The sequence below is a fragment of the Heptranchias perlo genome, chromosome 27 (genome assembly GCF_035084215.1).
Source record: "Heptranchias perlo isolate sHepPer1 chromosome 27, sHepPer1.hap1, whole genome shotgun sequence".
NCBI lineage: Eukaryota > Metazoa > Chordata > Chondrichthyes > Hexanchiformes > Hexanchidae > Heptranchias > Heptranchias perlo.
The window spans coordinates 28,622,209-28,642,192 of record NC_090351.1 but is presented as its reverse complement, the minus strand read 5'-3'; the positions used below and the strand labels follow the sequence as shown (position 1 = coordinate 28,642,192).

General features: G+C 42.8%; 2 protein-coding genes across 2 annotated transcripts; both read right to left on the bottom strand.

Moving 5' to 3' along the window:
* Positions 1-5,098: 5,098 nt before the first annotated feature.
* Positions 5,099-5,815, bottom strand: LOC137344644 (haloacid dehalogenase-like hydrolase domain-containing protein 3). The gene has a single exon (XM_068007769.1). It carries the CDS (start codon positions 5,813-5,815, stop codon positions 5,099-5,101), a length of 717 nt encoding a protein of 238 aa, XP_067863870.1.
* A 160-nt stretch (positions 5,816-5,975) lies between these two features.
* guca1b (guanylate cyclase activator 1B) lies at positions 5,976-9,914 on the bottom strand. Its single transcript, XM_068007847.1, has 4 exons — positions 9,717-9,914; positions 8,670-8,819; positions 8,473-8,587; positions 5,976-6,798 (listed from the first exon to the last, which is right to left on the bottom strand). The coding sequence occupies exons 1-4, from the start codon at positions 9,912-9,914 to the stop codon at positions 6,671-6,673; spliced, it is 591 nt and encodes a 196-aa protein (XP_067863948.1). The 3' UTR covers positions 5,976-6,670.
* Positions 9,915-19,984: the final 10,070 nt, after the last annotated feature.

The window sequence follows — 19,984 nt, the reverse complement described above, 5'->3', positions numbered from 1 at the left end:
GAATATGCTATGTAAACATTATAGCGCATGCTAAGCCTTTTGATAACCACTTTACTGTACCTGTAAGTTCACATGTAACTCTTGAATTATGCACTTGAGTCATGAAATAAAATCCACATCAAAAAGCTTTGAAATGCAGCATCATTTAAATCCAAAGTCCTTATTATATCCGATATTTAATGTTGTTTACAAAGAATTATGGAATCTTACAGGATAGAAGGAGCATATTCATGCTTTTGCTTACTCTCTGAAACAGTTATTCACTTATTTCCATTCATCTGCCCTTTCCCCATATCCTTTAATTTTTTCTTTTTCAAATATTTATCCACTTCCCTTTTAAAAGCTATTACGGAGTCTGCTTTCACTGTATTTCTTGTAGGACATTCTACATCTCTGCGGAACAAAATTCTAACCTCTTCTTTCTATTGATGATGATCTTAAATTTAATGCACTCTAGTTATTGACTCACCAACCAGTGGAAATAGTTTCCTCCAATCTACCTTATCAAAACCATTCATAACTCTAAACATCTTTATCAGAACCCTCTTAACCTTTATTCTAATAAATAAGCCCAATCTTATGGTTACAGTAGCTTAATGGACTAGCAACCCAGAGGTTGTGAGTTTAAATCCCACCATAGCAAGTTGTGAAATAGAATTAAATAAAAACCTGGTTACTTGTATTCTAGCACCAGAATAATTGCCATGACCGCTGCTGGATTGTTATAAAAACCCAACTGGTTCACAAATGTCCTTCAGATAAGGGAATCTGCCAACACCATCTGCTCTAGCCTACTTGTGACTCCAATCCTAAACTATGAGGTTGACTCTTACGCCTTCAGAGCAACTAGGGATGGGCAATAAATTCTGGCTTGCCAGTGTAGCCCACATCCCAAGAACAGACAATTAAAAAAAAAAATCTATAATATTTTTGATATACTTGGATTGGATATATACTTGAAAAGGAAAAAATTGCAGGGCTGTGGGGAAACAGCAGGGGAGTCGGACTAATTGGATAGCCCTTTTAAAGAGTCGGCACAGGCACAATGGGCCAAATGGCCTCCTTCTGTGCTGTATGATTCTATAATCTCTCATAACTAAAACCTCTCATCCCTGATATTATCTTTGTGAATCTCTTCTGCACCTACTCCATGGTCTTAAGATTAGCATTACCTCTTTTTTTGTACACTATACACTCTGTTATAAAACTCATAATCCCTTATACATTTTTTTTTTTACAGATTTATCAAATTTTCTGTGCACTTTTAAAGATTTATGTATCTGAATCCCTAACTGTCTGTGCTCCTCTACTCCATTTAAATGTTTACCACCTAGTGTATATGTCCTTTCCTTATTTTTCCTCACAAAATGTATCACTTACATTTCTCCACATTAGATTTCATGTAACATCTGTCTCCCCAATCTACTAACCTGTCTACGAGAATGTGATAAGTGGTGTTCCCCAGGAATCTGCACTGGGGCCTCAGCTTCTCACCATATATATTGATGACTTGGATGAAGGAATAGAGAGTTGTATATCCAAGTTTGTGGATGACACTAAGTTGGGAGGCACAGTAAGTTGTAGATGGGAGCAGGAAGTTACAAAGGGACATAGAGTGAATGGGCAAAACTGTGGGAAATTGAGTTCAATGTGGGGAAGTGTGAGGTTATCCACTTTGGATCTGAGAAAGACAAATCAGAATATTTTCTTATTGGTGAGAGATTAGGAGCAGAGGAGGAGCAAAGGGATTTGGGTGTCTATGTATATAAATTGATAAAAGCTAGTGCACAGGTACAAAATGTATTTTAAAAAACTAATGGAATGTTGGTCTTTATCTTAAGGGGGCTGGAATTCAAAAGTGAAGAATTGATGCTTCAGTCGTACAGAGCCTGGATCAGACCCCAGCTGGAGCACTGCATTCAGTTTTGGGCACCAAACCTCAGGAAAGATATACTGGCCTTGGAGGGACTCACCTCCTGACTCCCCAAAGTCTTTCCACCATCTACAAGGCACAAGTCAGGAGTGTGATGGAATACTCTCCACTTGCCTGGATGAGTGTAGCTCCAACAACACTCAAGAAGCTCGACTCCATCCAGGACAAAGCAGCCCGCTTGATTGGCACCCCATCCACCACCCTAAACATTCACTCCCTTCACCACCGGCGCACTGTGGCTGCAGTGTGTACCATCCACAGGATGCACTGCAGCAACTCGCCAAGGCTTCTTCGACAGCACCTCCCAAACCTGCGACCTCTACCACCTACAAGGACAAGAGCAGCAGGCACATGGGAACAATACCACCTGCACGTTCCCCTCCAAGTCACACACCATCCCAACTTGGAAATATATCACCGTTCCTTCATTGTCGCTGGGTTAAAATCCTGGAACTCCCTTCCTAACAGCACTGTGGGAGAACCTTCACCACATGGACTGCAACGGTTCAAGGAAGCGGCTCACCACCACCTTCTCAAGGGCAATTAGGAATGGGCAATAAATGCTGGCCTCGCCAGCCACGCCCACATCCCATGAACGAATAAAAAAAAAACAACGCAGACTTACCAGAATGCTACTAGGGCTTGAAAGGTTAAATTATGAGAACAGGTTGCATAACTTTTGCTTGTATTCCCTTGAGTTCAGGCAGTTGAGATGTTTAAGATGATAAAGGGATTCAAAAGGATAGATACAGAGAAACTATTTCCTCTGGTGGTACAATCCAGAACAGGAGGGCATAATCTTAAATTTAGAGCTAAACCATTTAGGAGAGAAATCAGGAAGTATTTTTTCACACAAAAGGCAGTGGAAATCTGGAACTCACTCCCCCAAAAGGCTATGAATGCTGGGTCAATTAAAATTTCCAAGACTGAGATTGATAGATTTTTGTTAGGTAAGGGTATCAAGGGATATGGAACAAGGCAGGTAAATGGAGTTGAGGTACAAATCAGCCATGATCTAATTCAGTGATGGTCAACTTTTTGCAAAGGAGTGTCACGTTGTGAAACTAGAATGTGCAGGCGTGCCGCTTGTCATGAACAATACTATTTTTTTAAACTTCACAATCTTAGCTGAATAAAACAAATAATAATAACTCCAACAATTGTTATAGGGCTAATAATTATGTAATGGACACTAGGTCTAAAAATTAAACATGGCAATCTTACATACTTAGTGTGGCTTTTGAACCTGCTTGCTGCTACACCTCAGTGTACTTCATTGTGTATGTGAAGCTCAGACATTACGGAGAGATGTCATAAGGTGCTTTTATCAATAACGTTTATCTTCCTCTTATTCTTCCATTCCATTCCGTTCAGCACAAGAAACTGCTGGCTTGATCCGAGACAAACACAGTTATCTCACCTTAGTGTCACTGCAACTCACATATGTTCACCAGTACAGGACACTGAGGTGAAGAGTGTGATGTGGAAAATGGTATTCTTTAATACTGAACACAAGTGAAACTGGTCAAATGAAGGAAAATGTTTGTTTCAGAATAAAATATCACCAAAACACCACAGCAAAATGTTAATTATTAGACTCCTTTTTGAAAATAATGTCAACAGATGAGAGATCTAGGTACGTCCTGTTCACAAAAATCAGGACAAATCCAATCTGGCCAATTACTGCCCCATCAGTCTACTCTCAATCATTAACAAAGTGATGGAAGGTGTCGTCGACAGTGCTATCACGTGGCACTTACTCGCCAATAACCTGGTCACCGATGCTCAGTTTGGGTTCTGCCAGGACCACTCTGCTCCAGACCTTACAGCCTTGGTCAAAATAGCCGAATTCCAGAGGTGAGATGAGAGTAACTGCACTTGACATCAAGGCAGCATTTGACCAAGTGTGGCACCAAGGAGCCCTAGTAAAATTGAAGTCAATGGGAATCAGAGAGAAAACTCTCCAGTGGCTGGAGTCATACCTAGCACAAAGGAAGATGGTAGTGGTTGTTGGAGGCCAATCATCTCAGCCCCAGGACATTGCTGCAGGAGTTCCTCAGGTCAGTGCCTAGGCCCAACCATCTTCAGCTGCTTCATCAATGACCTTCCCTCCATCATAAGGTCAGAAATGGGGATGTTCGCTGATGATTGCACAGTGTTCAGTTCCATTCGCAACCCCTCAGATAATGAAGCAGTCTGTGCCCGCATGCAGCAAGATCTGGACAACATCCAGGCTTGGGCTGATAAGTGGCAAGTAACATTCGGGCCAGACAAGTGCCAGGCAATGACCATCTCCAACAAGAGAGAATCTAACCACCTCCCCTTGACATTCAACGACATTACCATCGCTGAATCCCCCACCATCAACATCCTGGGGGTCACCATTGACCAGAAACTTAACTGGACCAGCCACATAAATACTGTGGCTACAAGAGCAGGTCAGAGGCTGGGTATTCTGTGGCGAGTAACTCACCTCCTGACTCCCCAAAGTCTTTTCACCATCTACAAGGCAGGAGTCAGGAGTGTGATGGAATACTCTCCACTTGCCTGGATGAGTGCAGCTCCAACAACACTCAAGAAGCTCAACAGCATCCACAACAAAGCAGCCCACTTGATTGGCACCCCATTCACCACCCTAAACATTCACTCCCTCCACCACCGGCGCACAGTGGCTGCAGTGTGTACCATCCACAGGATGCACTGCAGCAACTCGCCAAGGCTTCTTCAACAGCACCTCCCAAACACACGACCTCTACCACCTAGAAGGACAAGGGCAGCAGGCACATGGGAACAATACCACCTGCACATTCCCCTCCAAGTCACACACAATCCCGACTTGGAAATATATCGCCGTTCCTTCATCGTTGCTGGGTCAAAACCCTGGAGCTCCCTGCCTAACAGCACTGTGGGAGAACCTTCACCACACGGACTGCAGTGGTTCAAGAAAGCAGCGAACCACCACCTTCTCAAGGGCAATTAGGGATGGGCAATAAATGCCGGCCTTGCCAGCGACGCCCGCATTGAGTGGTTGCTCACAGGTGGCGCATTCTGGGGAGGGAGGGAGACAGGACCCCCCCCCCCCCCACCTCTGTATATCAGTCAAATTTACACTAACTCACCAACTCACAACAGCTAACTCCCCCCCACTAAGGGATAAGCCAAATCTCACCTGGGAACCAGTCCCTTCACCCCGACAGGCTCCTCCTCCTCTCTGCAGATCAGGTAGCTCTCCATAGTCCTGGCCACCAAATAGTCCTTCCACACATCGTCTCCTACATGTGTGGCCTGCTTGGGCTCCACCTGGGCGATGCCCACTGCCTTGACAAAGATCCGGGGATCTGGCTTGACAGCCCCAATGTCGTCCGATGTCAACACATAGTCAAAATGCTGCCACAGCTTGCAGTTGGCTAGAGTCTGCTCCAGGCAATGGTCAAAGTTGGAGATGACTGCCATGTGAGTCAGAATGTCCCTGACATCGGCAAACACTTCCCAGTTCCTAGTGCTGCCGAACCCCCGATAAAGGTTCTCGGCGAGCGGGGACAATACCTGCTCTTGGTTCACCCCACACAGCTGGAAGGTACGTTTGATGATGTCCCCCCACCGCTGCTGGGAGCTCAGGCCCCAGCCTAGGCCGCAGCTGGGGAACAGCTCGTCCTGCACCCTGATGGCTGGGAGGAATGATCGGTCAAGAACCTTGGCCTCCACCTGGATCCCGTGGAGCTTGGCCTCTGAGGAGTACAGCTCGCTAATCAAGTAATGCACTCGGAGCTGAGTGTCCTTCACATCCCAGGCCAGCAACTGCCACCATCTGCCCGCATTCGACCGGCCGCGTGCCGAGACATGCCTCTCTCTGGAGAGAGGCGTGAAACTTGTGGCGCGCATGCCTGGGGTTGGCCATCACTGATCTAATTGAATATTGGAACAGGCTCGAGGGACTGAATGGCCTACTCCTGTTCCTATACACTCCTGAAGTCACACACATAAACTATGAATTCTAATATACTAATGACAATGAAGTTCATTTATTATTACAAAGTGTCGTATTTGTTTATTCTGTAAACATTTGTACATATTTATTCACAAAACCTTCACAACTCCATTCATGTCAATACTGTGGGACCACAGTAGGACCCTGTAGGACAACTACTGCAGTCTCTCAGGAGGTTGAAAAAGAATATTCATTTCATTGCCTCACCTTTCACGTTGACTCATTCAATATAAGTTAATTTGACTCAACTTGCATTTCAAAGGTAAAATATACTCTTCAAAAGTAAAATAGATAATTGTCTAGAAACCTATTTCCCTTTAACTGGTTCAGTATTTTTCAAGGTTGTAGATACTGATAGACTAAAAACACAAAAAAAATCAAATAAAATCAGCCAATTAGTGTAGTATGAGTACAGCAGACCAAACTGTTAACTGGACCAAATTCTAATGTTTGAGCATATATATGATAGAGTCAGGAGACTGAAAACTGCAGAAAAGGCCACATACATGAAAGATACTCCAATACACTGAAAGAGTTCAGAGAATTAAACTCGTTAACTTTTCCAGGCTTCGCCCTCCGTTGGGTCACAAATGTTCTAAGGAGAAATAGTCATGGTACATTTTTTTTAAAGGGTATCAAAAGTACATAAGGTATGTAGAAGTAATGTTATACACCTGTTTGTGTCTTAGATTCCTTGAATCTAATTATTTAAAAATGTGTTAAATTCTGGGGATTTTGTTGCATGGGGTTTAAAATAAAGCGCTTTTGCGTCTCTGCTCGTTAATCCAGCCGCCTGGATTCATATCCATCTGCAGCATCTTCATCACCCACTTGTCTCTCCGCGCTCCATCGATAAACTCATCCAAGGATAGGTGACCTGCAAAAAGGAAAAACACCAATGAAGCTACAGATACACAAACAATATAAGATAACTCAAAGCATACTTACATGGCTAAATTAAAGAGTGATATTGCCCCAGAAATTGCTGGAAAAATCATGGCCTGTTCATGGCGCCGGCCGTTATTAGTGCATTAAAAATTTCAATTTGTGGCGAGGAAGAGGTACACTGTGAGTTGCGAATCACCATAAATTGCTGGACAATTTGGCTCCGTTGTTAGCCTCGCGAAAACAGGAGCTTGCCATCAACCTCCCGGTGAGTTTCAAGAAATTGCTGGATTTGCAGCGTAAATACGAATAAATCTTGCTGCAAACATTTAAGGCTGCTAATTCATGTAGTAAAGACCCTGTAATGGTGTGATTTATGGTCCTGATGTGAAACTCAACCTTGGAGGCCAAGAAAGGGAACAATTGAAACTGTGGAGTCTCACTCCTGCAGGTAGTAAATTGTTCCGAGAGGTTATTAAAATTTTAATTTTAAAAATTTGTTTCTTACTTTTCCTTTCTGTCTCTTTTTTCTCTCTCCCTTAATCCAATCTTTCTTTCTCTATCTTTATTTCTCTTTCTATACCTGATTTGACTCTAATTCACCCTATTTCCTTTTCTGTCGTTCCCTCTGTTTCTTTATCATTAAATTTCATTGGTTAAGACTTGACGTTCACGAAGTAATAGATGCCCGGATGACATCGCCGTGCCATTATCAATTCACATTTCCAGCAATTTGTGGCGCAAAAATAATACGATCTGAAGGGTGAGGGGAAAGATCCAATCCATGGTGCTCACTGCGAGGTGCCCCACTCCAGCAATTTCTGGGCCATGGATGTGTGGGTTACGGGTTGTCACACTTATCTATCTATAATATGTTACATTTGCTAGGTATGTTGCGCACTCCTTATTTGGGCATCTCTATGTTTTCTTACCTCTAGTTGGCACCTTGATAGGATTTCCCGATTAAGTTATCGGTCACACTGCAGCTGCACACTTCTACCACTAGGTGGAGTTTCAAAAGGTTTCTGGAAATTTTCAGAAACTCTGTCATCTCGGTTTTTCTTAAGGTTTTAAATTTTCTTTTTTCTTTACACTAATTTTAAATTTATTTATTTTCCTTTAATGATTTGTCACTTTACAACCTCGTCCCCCCCCCCTCTAAAATTTAAAATACAATCCGGTTCTTATCTCCTTCTGCTGGCCTCCTCTTAACCCACTCCTGGGGCACCCAGGCACTGTCCATCCATATTTATATTCTTAACTGTATAACATTTTTAAGATATCAGGCTTCCAGGCCATTCTGGGGAGTTGGACAAGTGGAACTTGGCGCGGGATAGGATAGGAACAGCAGAGTTTTAGATGAGCTGAACTTCATAGAAGGAAACCAGCCCAGGAAAGTATTCCAATAATGGAGTCTGGAGGTGACAAAGGCATACATGATGATTTTAGTGGCAGGTGGGCTGAGGTTGGATGGAAGTGAGCAATGGCAGGGAGGTGGGGGTTAGGGAGGTGGAAGTATGTGATCTTTGTGATGGAGAAATTGAGTCTGGCACTCAGCTCTGGTGGAACAGAATGCCAAGGTTGCGAACAGTTTGGGTCAGCCTGAGACAGTGACCAGGGCGGGGGCTGGAGTTAATGGCGGTGACCTGGCAAAGTTTATACCTACCATCTCCATTTTCGTCCACTAACTGAAATATTCTTTCTACAACCTCTTCTGGAGTCAGGAGCAGATTCCCATCTTCCGATTCTTTGCGGCAAGCCTTCTTTAATCTGTAAATAGACTGCATAACAAGAACAAGTGTCAGAATTCGGACACCAGGGACATGTCAATTCAGAAAGAAAAGAGATAAAGAAGACACAGACCTCCACAATCTCCAGCAGCTCTGTTTTATCGATGGATCCGTTTCCATCTTTATCATAAACTTTGAAAGTCCATTTCAATTTGTGCTCCAGATTGCCTCTTAGAACCAGATTGAGTGCCGCAACATATTCCAAGAAATCGATGGTGTTATCCTGAAAGAAATACAAATCGGTGCTCTTTACCGACTGAATCAAAATTACCGACTGAATCAAAACATGTCCTGCGATAGGTTTACAACCTGTCGAGTTTCTTATATTGCATCATTGACAGCTGACCATTCTAACACAAGTACCAAATACTTTCCACAGGTTAGAATGGAATTCAGTTTAACCTGTTCGGAGGAATTCTCTCTGCATTCGTCTATTACCCAATAGGCGATTACATATTTTGCAGATAATTCTTCCACAGTGTTTTTTTTAACATAAACTGAAGTTTAAATTGATTCGAAATTTGCATTCCCTTCTTGTAAATTTATTCGGTTCTGATTTTTGACATTTTTTGAATCCTAATATCCCGCTCAACTCACATAGAAAACCACATATAGATCTTTTTTAGTCAAATTCAGGATGAACTGAGCAATACATCCAGAAACCATTACAAAATCACTGACCGTTTCTCCACAGGTATGAACCATGTACAAGTTTGCTAGCAACATTTATGAAACTAATAGTCCAACTTCATATTTGCAGAAGAGAACGAATGGCCACTGAAGGGCAGTGTTTTCGTTTTCAGGTTTAAAAGTGTCCTCTCAACATTCTGGAGATCTTTTCTTTCCATCTGACCCCGCCCCCTTCCATTTGATTCAACTAAAATCAACGGGACATTATGTCAATCACAAATTTGGTTTTAGACTGGTTTTAGAAGGCGTCTTTCCAAATCCATCGCCTTCACATTACAGCTTTAACATCCACCAGACAGGCGGACAAGACCTCCGCTTAACGTCTCGACGAAGCGCATCATTTATTTGCCATTAATCAAATCATTCATAATTTCTGGTTGATTGCAGTTGGTTATAAGGGCTACAGGCAAAAGAGCAGACTCGCACTCACCCCATTCTTATCAAATGCCCGAAACATGTTCTCGATGTAGTCGGCGGCTTCTTCGTTATCAGAAACTCCAAAAAAGTGCTTAAATTCGTGAAAGAAAAGGGTTCCGCTGGGACATTCAATCACGAACTTCTTGTACAAGTTTTGCAGCTCAGCAACACCTATTTCCCCTTTACTCTCAGCACTCGCCATCTGCCCCATAGCTGCAGATCTGGGATACTCTGGCAGAGACTTCAACAGGAAATGGTCAGTCTCTCAGGGCGAGAACCCCAGACCCCGGTCACCTTAACGGGAATTAAAAACAGAAAATGCTGGAGAAACTCAGCAAGTCAGGCAACGTCTGTGGAGAAAGAAACAGAGTTAACGTTTCAGGTCGAGGACCTTTCGTCAGACCTTAACTGAGTGATCTTCTAGAACTCCAAACTTCTGTCCTTGATCAACCCTCAACTTAACGGAGGCTGGTTTGTCTTCCAAAGTCAGTCTGTGTTCGATCGCCTTCCTGCTCAATCTTCCAGAGCGTTTTGTCCTCGAGAAACCCTCACCCCCAAAGGTCTTCCAAAACCAGGATTTGTATCTTCGATCACCTCAACACTGCTCTTTCTGAGACTAGATGTTCTGTCCCTGGGCAACCTCACTTCAGTTGGCCTTCTACAGTTCGGATTCTCTTCCCACGATCACTTCAACCCTCAGAATACGGACTTGACCAGTCTTAGAGCCCAGAACTTTGATCAAACCTCACTTCAGCACCGTCGGATTGGCCTTCTAAAGTGAAGACATCTTCCCGAACATGCAACAACCACTTCACTGGCTGGGAGTTCTGAGTTTGATCCCACCACCCCTCGCCACTTCTCCAGTGTTGTGCTATTATTGGACACGAAGGGCTATCATTCTTATTAATGCGAGATTTCAGATCTAGCTTCAAGCAGGGCAATACCTACTTAAAGAGCGCTAAGTTTATTATGAGCTTTCCCTTCAGCATCCTATGATATTTAGTGACCTTCATTCGCCTTAGAGCGAAAACCCCTCCCCAGCCCACATACGTGCAGTGTTTTGCTCAGGTAGCCGCTAATTGTTGAATAAATTTAAAATCCAATTAAATGAAAAAGTAGAAACGGTTCCTACGAGATTGCATTGATCTTTTCAGTAATGAAAATAAAGAATATGATATCCCAAAAAAGTGACGCCTTGTAGTGTGGTTCAACGTTCTTATCAACTGTTGGACCTGCTGGTTCGACAGAGACGCCAATTTCTGACTAAAAGTAGTGCAAAATCCTTAGTTGGACAAGTGGGACAATACCAGGGTACAGCGCAGAGATGGTCCTGTTTGAATAGTGAAATAGGATAAAAGAACTATTCATTTCAGCAGAGCAGTTAATCACAAAAATGAATGTTCAGAAATATGACAAAATAAGAATACATTTTTGTTACGTGAGGGCGCTTTATCTTCTACCTATTTATTATTGAATGCTCTTGAAATAGCCGCTTCTGATTTTTTTTTACCAATAGTTTTTTCATACGGAATAATGGGGTACACTAAATATCTACGCGTATGCGGCTAAATACAGGGCTGCTTGAGGGACCAATGCAAGTATTCTTCATAATTCAGTATCAGTTACCTTTTAGCTGTAATTCAAATGCTTTTATGGCATCACAAGTATGGAGCTGTGGAAAAACTCAAAACTCACACCACAAATGCTTTAACAATCTGATTTGTAACTATTCAATTTGGAAAGACAGGAAACGAAAACCTAACAATGTTGGTTTGCCAAGTATCCAACTTAATAGAGCCTTTTAAATATTTGATTTCCAGCGGTCCTGTTACAAGAAGCACTCGCTGACTCTTAATGTCGACATTGCAATAAAGTTTTCATGGAACCGAGAGAGGGCAATACCTTGGAGGTGGGCTGTTGAGGGGACTGAGGAGGATAGAGTGCTCATTTGCAGGCGCTCCAGAAGTTGAGAATGAGCGGAGACAGCTAACCACAATTACCCAGGAGGGTAATCTACTCCAAATAATACTACTATACAAAACATTCCCCAGATCCATATGCATTGACTTGATCAAATAGATTGAGGGAGGAAAGGGGAGTAAATAAGATATTTTAAAATACTTCAAGAGTTTTGGAATTGGGATCTTTAAGATCATCATAGTAATTTGGTGAATATTGTGCCAAAATATCCTGTTAACATATTTCAGTGAAACAGTAGGCAGAAATTAAGACCAAGTATTTGCAGGCACAGAGTTGCAGATTTAAGGCCGGTTTAAGGTTTTAGGCGCCACGTGATGCCAGATGCAGTCACCTTGAGTTTTGCAAACTGTTTGGAAGCCCTGTTTTACTTCTAAGATTTGGTTTCTAAAGACTTCAAGCCTCGGAAAGAGTTTCAGATGGAATTTGGCCTCACCATCAGAATAGGTACGTGTGTGGAACATAGTAGGAGGTAATACTTAATTTACCGCATATATAATTTAAGAAAGTTCTTAAGTGGGCGGCGTTCATCGAGGTCAAGTAGAAAGATATTAGTCATCAGTCCTAAACACAGATTATGATGATAATCGCTAATAAGGCGATCTGGGGCTTTCATTGGGAATAGCCAGTGTCAGAATAAAAAAAGGATTTAGCAAGTGACAAGTGTCCATTGAAAATAGAACCGATATAGGAACATTTACGACTGCGATTCTCGGGAGGCGATGCTTTCACTCAATGTATTTGGATACATACAGGAACAAGAAGTATTCCAAGTGGAACCTTAATGGTTCTATTCTGTCACCATAAAGAACATGATTATTTTAAATAAAGGCTTACATGTGGGAAAGTATTAGGGATATGGGCAGCGAGTTTAAAATGTCCCTCATGCTAGTAGGATAATCCGAAGGCAGTCTTAAGGACATGTTGCCCCTGGGAAATTTTGGAACTTAGATTTAAAAATGTTGTACTCTGATTAATTTTAGAACACTTTGTTTCGTGGGGGTAAAATTTTAATGTGGGGAAAAGACTTCTATTAATTGGTAAAAAGTTAGTCGCTACAGGACTTTAAATGAGACATTTAGAGTTATAAGGACTGAGTTTATTACTTTTTGCTGCGACCGATGCAGAGATACCACGTTACTTAGTCGCACTCGCACATGTGCACTTAGAATCATAGAAAATTTACGGCACAGCAGGAGGCCATTCGGCCCATTGTGTCCACGCCCGCCGAAAATGAGCCACTCAGCCTAATCCCACTTTCCTGCACTTGGTCCCTAACCTTTTAGGTCATGGTACTTTCAGTGCACATCCAGATACTTTTTTAAATGAGTTGAGGGTTTCTGCCTCTACCACCCTTTCAGGCAGTGAGTTCCAGACCCCTACCACCCTTTGGGTGAAAAAATGTTTCCTCAGCTCCCCTCTAATCCTTCTACCAATCACTTTAAATCTATGCCCCTTGGTTATTTACCTCTCTGCTAAGGTAAATAGGTCCTTCCTATCCACTCAATCTAGGCTCCTCATAAGTTTGTACACCTCAATTAAATCACTCCTCAGCCTCCTCTGTTTTAAAGAGAACAACCCCAGCCTATCGAATCTTTCCTCATAGCTAAAATTCTCCAGTCCTGGCAGCATCCTCGTAAATCTCCTATCTATCCTCTCTAGTGCAATTACATCCTTCCTGTAATGTGGTGACCAGAACTGTACACAGTACTCAAGCTGTGGCCTAACCAGTGTTTTATACAGTTCCTGCATAACCTCCCTGCTCTTATATTCTATGCCCCGGCTTATAAAGGAAAGTATTCCATATGCCTTCTTAACCACCTTACCTACCTGTCCTGCTACCTTCAGGGATCTGTGGACATGCACTTCAAGGTCCCTCACTTCCTCTACACCTTTCAGTATCCTCCCATTTATTGTGTACTCCCTTGCCTTGTTTGCCTTCCCCAAATGCATTACCTCACACTTCTCCGGATTGAATTCCATTTGGCACTTTTCTGCCCACCTGACCAGTCCATTGATATCTTCCTGCAGTCTACAGCTTTCCTCCTCACTATCAACCACGCGGCCAATTTTTGTATCATCTGCAAACTTCTTACTCAATTTTTGTATCATATGCACACTTCTTAATCATGCTCCCTACATTTAAGTCCAAATCATTAATATATTTCACAAAAAGCATGGGACCTAGTACTGAGCCCTGCCGAACCCTACTGGAAACAGCCTTCCAGTCACAAAAACACCCGTTGACCATTACCCTTTGCTTCCTGCCACTGAGCCAATTTTGGATCCAACTTGCCACTCTCCCTTGGATCCCGTGGGCTTGTACTTTTTTGATCAGTCTGCCATGTGGGACCTTGTCAAAAGCCTTGCTAAAATCCATGTGGCTGCCTGTGTGATAGACACAATGTATATCGAGTGTACTGGGACGTGCTGTTCTCCGTGACTGGCCTGTTTGAATAACAACGACACCTTTTGATTGGTGTGATGCTGTCCCAACATAGTATAAGATATGCGATTTGAGAACCTTTTCATTCATTCATCTGACGAAGGAGATAATCTCCGAAAGCTTGTGATTTTAAAATAAATTTGTTGGACTATAACCTGGTGTTGTAAGATTCCTTACATTTGTCCACCCCAGTCCATCACCGGCATCTCCACATCAAAATCCATGTAGACTACATCAAATGCACTACCCACATCAACCCTCCTTGTTACCTCCTCAAAAAATTCAAACAAATTAGTCAGACACGACCTTCCCTTAACAAATCCATGCTGACTGTCCTTGATTACTCCAAGCCTTTCTAAGTGATGGTTTATCCTGTCCCTCAGAATTGATTCCAATAATTTGCCTACCACCGAGGTTAGACAGACTGGCCTGTAATTACTTGGTCTAACCCTCGCTCCCTTTTTAAACAATGGTACAACGTTAGCAGTCCTCCAATCCTCTGGCACCATGCCTGTATCCAGTGAGGATTGGCAAATGATGGTCAGAGTCTCTGCTATTTCCTCCCTTGCTTCTTTTAACAGCCTGGGATACATTTCATCTGGCCCTGGTGGTTTATCTACTTTCAAAGATGCTAATCCCCATAATATTTCCTCTCTCACTAAGTTTATCCCATCCAATATTTCACACTCCTCCTCCTTCACTACAATGCATCGTCCCTCCCTTTTGTGAAGAGATATGCAAAGTATTCATTAAGAACCATACCAACATCTTACGCCTCCACACATAGGTTACATTTTTGGTCTCTAATAGGCCCTACTCTTTCCTTAGTTATTCTCTTGCTCTTAATGTATTTATAAACCATTTTGGGGGTTTTCTTGATTTTACTTGCCAATATTTTTTCATGTCCTCTCTTTGCTTTCCTAATTTCCTTTTTAATTTCGCCCCTGCCCTTTTTATACTCCTCTAGGCTTTCTGTAGCATTGAGTTCTCGGTGTCTGACATAAGCTTTCCTTTTTTGCCTTATGCTCCTTGACATCCTGGGGGCTCTAGATTTGGCAGCCCCACCCTTTTTCTTTGTGGGAACATGTTTACTCTGCACCCCTTGAATTTTCCCCTTGAATGCCTCCCATTGCTCTGACACTGATTTACCTTCAAGTAGCTGTTTCCAGTCCATTTTTGCTAAATCACTTCTCAGCTTAGTAAAATTGGCATTTCCCCAATTGAGAACTTTAAGTTCTGTTCTATCTTTGTTCTTTTCCATAACAATGCTAAAACTAATTGAATTATGATCACTATCACCAAAATGCTCTCCCACTGATACTCCTTCCACCTGCCCAGCCTCATTTCCTAAATTAAATCCAAAACTGCCCCCTCTCTTGTTGGGCTTGCTACATACTGGCTAAAAAAAGTTCTCCTGAATGCAATTTAAGAATTTTGGGCCCTCTATACCCTTCACATTGTTTGTGTCCCAGTTAATATTAGGGTAGTTGAAATCCCCTACTATTACTGCCCTACTGTTTTTGCACTTCTCAGAAATTTGCCTACATATTTGCTCTTCTATCTCCCTCTGACTGTTTGGGGGTCTGTAGTACACTCCCAGTAGTGTGACTGTCCCTTTTTTGTTCCTTAGCTCAACCCATATGGCCTCATTTGATGATCCTTCTAACATATCATCCCTCCTCACAGCTGTAATTGTTTCTTTAACTAAAATTGCCACCCCCCACCTCCTTTTTTATCCCCTTCTCTATCTTGTCTGAAAACCTTGTAACCAGGAACGTTGAGCTGCCATTCCTGCCCCTCTTTAAGCCATGTTTCTATAATAGCTAAGATATCATACTGCCATGTGTCTATGTGTGCCCTCAGCTCATCTGCCTTATTCACTATACTCCTTGCATTGAGGTATATACCTTTAAGCACTGCCAAACTCCCTCGCTGTTTCTTTTCTAACCTTTGTTTCCTCTGCCTTCCTAAGTCACTTACTCATTTTCTGCCTTCTATCTCCAGTTCTGATTCTGAATCTACACTCAGTTCCCATTCCCTTGCCAAGCTAGTTTAAACCCTCCCCAAAAACATCAGCAAACCACCTGCAAGGATATTGGTCCCGGCCCTGTTGAGGTGCAAACCCTCCGGCTTGTACAGGACCCACCCCCCCAGAACAGGTCCCAATGCCCCAGGAATCTAAAGCCCTCCCTCCTGCACCATCTTTCCAGCCACGCATTCATCTGCTCTTTCCTCCTATTTCTATACTCACTAGCACGTGGCACTGGGAGTAATCTGGAGATTACTACCCTTGAGGTCCTGCTTCTTACTCTCTTTTCTAACTCCTTAAAATCTTCCTGCAGGACCTCATCCCTCTTTCTACCTATGTTGTTGGCACCAATATGGACCACAACCTCTGGCTGTTCACCCTCCCCCTCCAGAATGTTCTGCAGCCGCTCAGTGACATCCTTGACCCTGGCACCAGGGAGGCAACATACCATCCTGGAATCACGTCTGCGGCCACAGAAATGCCTATCTGCTCCCCTAACTATAGAATCCCCTATCACTATTGCTCCGCTGACCTTTCTCCTCCCCCCTGTACAGTTGAGCCACCCAAAGTGCTATGGTCTAGGTGCTATGCTACTGGTTAGAGAGCGAGATGCACTCAAGGGACTCCTGTCTGTCTGGCGGGCACTCAGTCCCTCTCTGCCTGCACTTTCTTAACCTGTGGGGTGACCACTTCCTGAAACGTACTTTCCACGTACCGCTCAACCTCACGGATGCACTTCAATGACGCCAGCTGCCGCTCAAGCTCCGAAATCCTGAGCTCGAGCTCCTCCAGCTGATGGCACTTCCTGCACCTGTGGTTGTCCAGGACACGGGAAGCATCCTGGAGTTCCCACATGGCACAAGATCCATTTTCCTATTTTAATTCGAACAATTTGGTACAAATAATTTTAGATTCTTGGGGTCTTGTAGGCCATTCCTACCAAAGGATGTGTGACCTGCAGATGGAAAAAGCTGCCAAAGTCCAGCAGCTTTAGTATCTCCTTAGTATCTGGGTTCACTTCTTTAAAATGGGGTTCCCCTCGGTTTCAGAATTGCCAATTGTCCGACCACAGTAACGTCTCCTGTGAAAAATAAAACATGGCTATGCTGTGTACACCAGCCTACGCCCACGTTAGCCCAGTCATTTGAAAACTGACCCAACCTGCTTATACCTAATTGGATGGATAACACAAACACAAGTTCAACTGAAAGACAAACTGACAGTTGTAGGAAGCCATGGATTTTTTTAAGCAAGATATATTGTTGACATTCAATATATTATCGTTTCTTAAAAAAAAATTCTTGCTCTTTGGGTGATGCTGGCAAAGCTGCATTTACTGTTCATCATTAATTGCTGTGAGAAGGTGGCAGTGGACCTTCTCCTTGAACTGCTGTAGTCTTTCTAGTGATGGTCATCCCACCTATTGGGTTCAGTGTCAAGTAAAGTTTTCTGTCCTGAATAGCGTTGAGTTTCTTGAATGTTCTTGTGGTTGCATCTATCAGGGCGAGTGATGAATTTTCCATCATACTCCTGACTTGAACCTTGTAGATAGTTAATATGCTTTGAGGGGTCAGGAGGTGACCAATTCATCACAGAGGAACCAGCCTTTGTCTTGCACTTGTAACCACGGTGTTGACATGCCTTTTCCAGTTAAACTTCTTGTCAGTTGGGGTCCACAAGACATTGATGGTGAGAGACTCAGTGATGATGGACCCACTGGGGAGATGGCTGGGCTTTCTCATTCAAGATGATCATTACCTAGCATTTATGTGGTGCGAATGCTACCTGCCACTTGTTAGCCCAAGCCTAGACGTTATCCAGGGCCTGCTGTTGGTTGGCATGGGCTGCTTCATTATCGGAGGCATTGTGAATGGATCTGAACACTGGAATCATCAACGAACAGCCCCACTCCAAACCTTATGCTAGCGAGAAGATCATTGATGAAGCAGCTGAAGATTGTTGAGCTAAGGAAGCTTCCTGAAGTGATGTCCTTTCCCACTCCATTGTTCGGAGCTCCTAGATACTTCAAGTTGATGATGTGGTCTCCAGTTTCTTTGATTGTATTTACTTGCGCATCCAAGTATTGAATGTCCAAAATATCACACAACTGGAATAGAAGGGAAAATACATGAACGTAATATACCTAACTCTTCAGAAATAAATAAGTTATAATTGACAATAATTACAAATTTTGTGTACCATACTATTTGTTCTAATACATTTCCTCCTTCAGAAATGAAGAGGGCATAGTCTTTTTAATACCTGAAGGATTAGGATTGACAGTTTCAGATCCACAGAGAGGAATGCTCAACAGTCAATTATCTCACTGCACAATTGCAAAAATTTGATGTTAAATGAAATTTCCAAACTTCAAGAGAATCTGCTTGGAAGATAAATTCTTTAGATTGGTTTCACATACATTGTGACAGATGCTGTAATAGCTAAGGAGAGTACACAATTCAGCTAGCTCGAAATAATGGAGTTGTTAAAGTCATTGGTATATTTTTAATTAGCCTTAAGGATTGATGCTGCACTCTTTAGATACAAGTGTCCAATTAATTTTAGTTAAGTGTTTCTCACTCTCGGATGCAAATATTCATAAATCCAACATTTCACGGCCTATATGAGAGTCAGCCTTACTGGAGGCAAGTTTGTGTCATTCCAGTAGATTCTGTTCCACAGCACTTTGCTTTGCCTCCAGACCGTTGCTGCACCAATTCTTTCCAATTTCTCAATATAAAAAGTGTACCCAGGTTAGTAAAGTTAAAGATTATAGTGCACACAATATTTGGATGCTACAAAAATCACAGAAAAGTACAAACACATCCCATTTTCCAGCTGTTTTTGTGGTACAGTCAAACTGAAATGTTATAAAAGAGCTCCAGTAACCCTTCTATAAAAGCAATTTTAACATCTTGCCTCTCCAGCAATTCTGCAGTCCCAGCATTTTCTCAGCAGTGCTCATGTTCCTCATGAGACTGTTCTTTGAAGAAATGCGGGAAATTCTTTAGGCCAACATCATCCTTTGCAAAGTAGCATATCTGAAAATAAAAATTGAAGAAACCACAACTAAAGCCAACATCATTTTTTTTCAGTCAGTTCAAAATAGGAACCATGGGGCTGATTTTAACATGCTCCACCTGGTGTAAACGGAGCAATAGTGGCCCAAAAATGGCATCGGATCACTTACTGCTCAGTTTAAGCTGGTGCTGCAGCTGCCACCATCTTGGGTAGGGTCCTGAGATGGTGGCCATTAAGAGTTCAGGTGGGAGGCCACTCGTAATAAGCAAATCAGGGTCCTACAAAAGGTCACTGATTGCAATTTTGAGGTACAAATGGGCGAATGCTCTGTTCGTTTGTACCAGGCATTGAGAGGCCTAGGCCACTCATAAAATGACCCAGGTCATGTTTAATTTTTTTTCAAAGGGTCACGGAGTGCTCCTCCTGTGCCCACATACAAACTCTAGCCCAATGCCTGCCAGTCCCTGGTCCCCTGGGATTGCCTTCCCATCCCCCAGGCTTCAACCGTCAGCTGGCTCAGCATGGGAGCCCGTGGATTTCCCACCCTCCTACAACCGGTGTGTTGCAGAGGGATGCCGCAGCTCACCAGCTGCATGTAAATGAGGCCTGGGCCTCAAAATGGCTCAGGCCTCATGCTGACAACATGTCAGCAAGTAAATCACCTATGCATTATTGCCTGCAACCATTTAGGGGCTTGCAATGACATCTGTGACCAAAAATAGTTATGAGTGAACACTGGATTTCTCTATATGTGAATAATATGCTTTCTTCTTGCAATACACAGCTGTTAACGTCACCAAATTGTTGG